Below are 5,789 nucleotides of genomic sequence, written 5' to 3'. Positions count from 1 at the left end.
GTACGCAGTACAGGTACAGTGTTGATACGCTGTACTATAATATCACGTACACTTTTTGTACTGCTACCGTACAGTTACACCGTACACCGCCATCTCGTGGCAGTACAGTAACAGTACGGTAGAAGTATCTTGTGCGAGTTGGTGTCGGTATCGCACGCTTGTCTATCTGGGTGGGTATAAATTTTTCAATTAAATTAAAAATTTTTTTTAATATCGACAATTCTCGGAATTTTATACAATGTACTTTTGGTAGTGTATTAATTTTTGTATATTTAGTATCGATCGTCGGTGGTGCAATGATATTAAAAGCTCGATAATAGATAAAATCACATTTTACATTACCACTAGATTTCCTTTCTCTCTCTCTTTCTCTCTCTCCCTCTCTTTTTCTGTTTTATACGAGTGTACAGAACAGAAAAGTGCACGTGCGGTGCGTCTGATTTTTGTTTAGTATTACATATAGATTGTAGTTGTAGATTATACAGAATTTGTGAACTGCGAGCTACGGCAACGGGGTCTCTCACTAAAGATTATTGTTTATTGGATGACGCACGAGAGAGAAAGTGACATTTACATTTCATTATCGAAAAGATTATCTTAATATTCAAGTTATCGAAAAAGAATCTGTATACATTTGTTGTGATACATTTTTATTTACAAATTAAACTAAATTTGTCATTATGGGTGATGCCACTTTTCTCGAAGTTGATGACTCTATTAAGGCTAAAAATTTATTATTATTTGTAAGTATAGGTAAATACATATTCATATTATTGATATATGTACGTATGTATGTGAGTTATGACAAAAATGTTAAATATTTCTGACAGGATGAAGATAAGGATGCTTTAAGTCAGATGGACAAGTTGATGGAACAATTTGATTCGGCATCATCTATCCTTGTGCAACCTACTCCTGGTTTATACATTTTACACGTTGCTATTGTTATATAAAAATGAGGGATTTATTTTCTAATATTATAATATTATAGGTGTCTGTGTAAAAACCCGAACAGTTGATAAAGTAAAAGTTTTTGTCAATGTATGTACGTCAGATAAAATTCCACCGCCTGACGATATATCTGATGCTAAACTACTTGAACTTTTAAATGATGAAGCACCTGCTTATGTCATACCAATGAGTATTGGTTTTGAAAGGATGGAAGCAGATAAATGTAAATAAAAATCTTTTACTTGTCTATTAGTGTTAAATTAATGATGCTGCACTGTATACAATCACGAAATATTATTTTTTTTACAGCTGGTACACCTAGTGCAACATATGATGTCATGATAAATACAGTATATTTCAAGAAATGTCAAGAAAAGAAACATTTTATGGCATTTACAACATTAGTCATATTAAGTGGTGTGGCAGATAAATTTAACAAAAAGGTTGATACAGAAAATTATGTTATTCTAAAAAATCGTACAGTAAGTATATATAAAAAATAAAATATATGTATTTATCTGTTAAAACTCCTTAATGTAATTATATTCGCATATTATTTCATAAGCATATTCCTAAATATACATTATTCTAGGTAATGGGAAAACTTCAACAACATAGAATAGAAAATCGTAAGCCCAAAAGGCCGCAAGGTCACAAATCATTGATAGAGGAAATTTCGCATTCTACAAAGCCTATCAACAGCAAGACTAATCTTTCAGCTAGCAATGAAACAAAAACGGGTTATGTAATTTTAAGAAAACCAGCGAAAGGCCCAATTGAGCGTTTAATCGCTTTATTTGATATGCCAAAAAGCGTTAGTCACAAAATTATTAAGTAGATTTATCATACAGAGTCTTTATAGTATTCAGTCAGATAAGATAAATATGCATTATCACTTACAGGTTTCAGTCGAAGATATAGTAGTATTGATCAACTCTGATCGTATAAATGTTACAGATGAGAAAGCTTATTATTCGTATGACGTTTTACTGCCATATATGTTAAAAGCAGATAATGCGAAAGCTTTTCTCGACTATAATATTGGGGTGAGAATTTATATTCCCTTTTTTTTGTATCGGATAATATTTGCCTATAATGTATATATTTTCTTATTTTTCAGGTGTTACGAATAGATATATTAACAGAACAAAAATAAAATGAATATTAAAAAATAATTTTGTTTGTTGTGCCTCCCATTTTAAGAGAAATTTTGTTTGTTTTGTATTTAATTAAAATGGTTAAAATACGATTTCATTATATTTTCCACTTTAGTGTATTCAATTTTGAAGAAAAAGATATCTATACGTTCTATATTATATAAATATACAAATTTGCTTAAGAAATATATCTGAAAAAATGAAAATAAATTATCTTTCTGGAACTTTATAAAAGCTCAATAAACAAACAAGATTTCAAATATATTTCATAGAACAATATAAATTTATCAACAAATTGCACGCTAAATTTTTCATATTTCCGTGTAGAATGCTGGTCGTTCGATACCTACAATGTTAAAAATTTGTGGCAACAGATACACTGTATTTACACCTAACATGAAACAAAATACATATCTATAGACTAGATCGACGAACACCTTGTTTTGACTATTGTAATCTTGACACTTTATAAGTTCCCTCCAATTAATTTGCAATATGCCACATATTATAATATAACTGAATGATTTGCAGAAAGTTTTTGTTACAACAATGCCAGACAAGCCAAGTGCAGTTCTAATAATTAGACGACCAAGCACGGAGTATGTTGGCCAAATGATATGAAATGGTGGTAAAAATTGTGATACCCTTAATAGACCAGTATAATAATTGAGCCATGCTCCTGTATGAACTCCTGTTGTGACTGATACAACCATGGCAGTGTCGCTTCTGAAATACATAAAAAAATCATTCATATAAGTATAAACTTTTTTAAAGCTGAATTGGCTTGTCTTGGTGAGTGTGATATTCAACATTGACAATTTATCTACCTAGTAGGTGTCCACTTAGAGTTGGATGGATAATATACAATAATGGCAATACTGATTGCAATCAGCATCGCTAAAAGCCAAAAATTTGTAACAATATAAGGACTTGTTATGTCCACTAAGGGTACCAATGGAATCATTAATGCGATCGTTAACGCTAATCCGACCACAATATCTAGCACAGTATGCATACCTAGGTACAATCTGCTCATACTGACAAGTGTACACCTAAAAAGATGAATGTTGCAGAGTTCAATAATTTTATATTAGGTCTGTTCGCGTTGCTTGCACTTTTTGCACTAGACATTTTTGCTTTCTCTCTTTTCAAAGCCAAATATATATCTATTTCAAGTGCAAAAATATTTGGAAATTTCATGTAACGCGAACAGACCTATTAATACAAGGAGTAAACAAGCAAATATTGTAATATAGCAATCAAGAATGAATCAATTACAATATATCACCTACCAAAGAGATGCGATAATGCAACCGACAGAAAATGGATAAATATATTTGTTCATTGTAAATAATATTACACTAAACGGTATTGTCAAACCAACCATAGCATGAGTGGATGGCATTCCATATTCTTGTGACCATTTATCTTGTAATCTGACTACTGGAGGACACGCTGGTCTAGGCCAACATATTATATCTTTTAGTATCTGCCCTGTGGATAAATAACACAAAATTAAAGATAAATTGCATGAAAATCATGCGTGCTTATTGTTATTTTTTAGTTATTAATTCATCATACCAATTGTCATAATAATACCCCATACTAAGACTACTCTTTGACCAACAGCTCCATCAATATTCCAAAACAAGAAAGGTAGAAAAGTTGAATAAAAGATCTCGTCTCCTAACTCAGTTCCAAACACAAATGTATAATACCAAAATGAATTAGTGATTGTGTAATTTGGATTATTTGATACCATCAAAACTCCTTTGTCCGTTTCAATTGTTCTTTGTTCCGAAGAATTAACTTGCTTTGTGTATACATTCAATCGTTGGTTTGCATCACAATCATTTATCTTTTTATGGCAAGTTGAAATATAATTTTCTTTATTTTCGTTGACTTTTGTGTTACATTTTTTCTCTTCCTCTTGGAATGTTTTTTTATGCCTATTGTAATGTATTTTGACACCAAAAAATTGTTGAATCAATGCGACTAATTGAGGGTCCTTTAAGTAATCCATTATTCTTATTAGCTTCAACAGCATTCTTATTGGAATTCTTAGTGGATTGGTTAATTAATTTTAAATTGTTTTTTTAAACAATTATTAATATGACTTTCTCCTGGTCACGAACATCCCGCTAAATAATCTGTATAAATAATGTTAATGACCTTAATCTTATAATAATCAATCAATGATGTAACTAATGTAATTCAGGGGATTAAGCAATAAAAGTAAATATATATAATTTTCAATAAAAAAATCCACAACTATACATATTCACTCCATTCCACCAATTTCGATTTTATAAAATTTTTTCTGCGCTTGTGCCGTAATACGCAGAACAAGTATAATAAAGCGATAATAAAAATTATTGCCGCCACTACAAAAAAAATTATACAATTGAAATAAAAACGACATACATTAAGGTTAAGTAATCTGCCGTAATCGACCGAATGTGTGATATGATAAGCATGCACGGTGATAACATTTCGATATTCACCTCCATCGATTCTTTGAAACTTTTTATAACAACATTAATTGTTATTCACTATTAAATGTGTAAACATCGCTTTATTTACGATACACAGGGATTTTAAGTAGGATTAGGTTAGGGGTTAGGTTAGGCTAAAGGTGCGTTCCGTATCGCGCATGATGCGCATGATGCATCCATTGTCCTTGTTTAACATTTGGTGAGCAACAAGGATAAACGACGCATTATGTGCATCATGCGAGAAACGGAACGCACCCTAAGGCTACTATTGTAATTCTCTTTTAATGACATGATGTCGTTAGGGGCTCCGCACAATAAAAGGAACAGGGAACAGAGAATAAGAACTTTAACCTATCAGAAATCATGTATTGTGGAATACACAGTTTCTGATAGGTTGAAATTCTCTGATCTCTGTTCCCTGTTCCTTTTATTGTGCGGAGTCCCTTAGATAGTCGTTGCGCAGCTTTTTTACAATGTACAAAACCTGCGCAATGAATATTTAAGTACCGGCAACAGTAAAACAACATACTGCAGCGATCAACTATAATTTATTTATCTAATATGTGATAACGTGATAAAAACGTATAATACTATATTTATCACTGAACAATTATATAATCAACCTAACTCGATTTATCATTATAATATCGTTATCGATTGTATATTAATAATTAGTCGAACGATGATTTTAATCATCGATTTTACGTACAGAATACAGCATTGTATGATCGATATTCCTTCCATTTTTTTACTGGAAAGAAGGAATTAAGCAACAAACGCTAGCACACGTTAAATCATTGTCTATAGACTTTAGATCCAATAAAAATTACACAAATCTTAGGCAACACAATGCAACATTGCTGCAGATCATAGGTCTGTCTTTTTATTCCTACACACTAAACTGCACTAGAACTCTCTTTTTCGTTTTCACCAAATATCGAACATGTAAAGCTATATATCTAACTTTAAAGTTACAAAAAGTGTACATTAATTCAACTATAACTAGAATATAAAACAGACCTCAATTATATATATAAAATTATCTTTAAAAAAAGATAAAACAACTGATGCTACATGTATATAGTACTCAGTAAACCTACCCAAGTGTCAGTGACCGATTTTGATGTAACTTGGCATACTTTTAGAACTCACAAAAATAATCGATACGTATTTTTTTATATCTGCT

At 31.1% G+C, this 5,789-nt stretch overlaps 2 protein-coding genes across 7 annotated transcripts; one reads left to right on the top strand and one right to left on the bottom strand.

Annotated features, from left to right (window-relative positions):
* The first annotated feature begins 69 nt into the window (after positions 1–69).
* PIH1D1 (PIH1 domain containing 1) lies at positions 70–2,147 on the top strand. Of its 4 annotated transcripts, none has more exons than XM_018503066.1 (7): positions 70–170; positions 838–918; positions 992–1,174; positions 1,261–1,433; positions 1,544–1,765; positions 1,854–1,997; positions 2,072–2,147. In XM_018503066.1, the coding sequence occupies exons 2-7, from the start codon at positions 858–860 to the stop codon at positions 2,105–2,107; spliced, it is 819 nt and encodes a 272-aa protein (XP_018358568.1). In that variant the 5' UTR covers positions 70–170; positions 838–857; the 3' UTR covers positions 2,108–2,147. The 4 variants fall into 4 exon arrangements, with proteins under 4 accessions (XP_018358568.1, XP_018358567.1, XP_018358566.1 ...); XM_018503065.1 differs by having other exon boundaries at positions 831–918; XM_018503064.1 differs by lacking the exon at positions 70–170 and adding an exon at positions 408–743 and having other exon boundaries at positions 831–918.
* Positions 2,148–2,305: 158 nt separating this feature from the next.
* LOC108758240 (sphingosine-1-phosphate phosphatase 2) lies at positions 2,306–4,714 on the bottom strand. 3 transcript variants are annotated; one of them, XM_018503086.1, is made up of 5 exons: positions 4,533–4,714; positions 3,690–4,258; positions 3,401–3,602; positions 2,936–3,160; positions 2,306–2,834 (listed from the first exon to the last, which is right to left on the bottom strand). In XM_018503086.1, exons 2-5 carry the CDS (start codon positions 4,153–4,155, stop codon positions 2,420–2,422), a joined length of 1,308 nt encoding a protein of 435 aa, XP_018358588.1. In that variant the 5' UTR covers positions 4,156–4,258; positions 4,533–4,714; the 3' UTR covers positions 2,306–2,419. The 3 variants fall into 3 exon arrangements, with proteins under 3 accessions (XP_018358588.1, XP_018358591.1, XP_018358590.1); XM_018503089.1 differs by having other exon boundaries at positions 4,613–4,714; XM_018503088.1 differs by lacking the exon at positions 4,533–4,714 and adding an exon at positions 4,404–4,433.
* Between the last annotated feature and the right edge of the window lie 1,075 nt (positions 4,715–5,789).

Source organism: Trachymyrmex cornetzi, unplaced genomic scaffold (genome assembly GCF_001594075.2).
Source record: "Trachymyrmex cornetzi isolate Tcor2-1 unplaced genomic scaffold, Tcor1.1 scaffold1552, whole genome shotgun sequence".
Lineage (NCBI taxonomy): Eukaryota > Metazoa > Arthropoda > Insecta > Hymenoptera > Formicidae > Trachymyrmex > Trachymyrmex cornetzi.
This window is presented reverse-complemented; position numbering and strand designations above follow the sequence as displayed.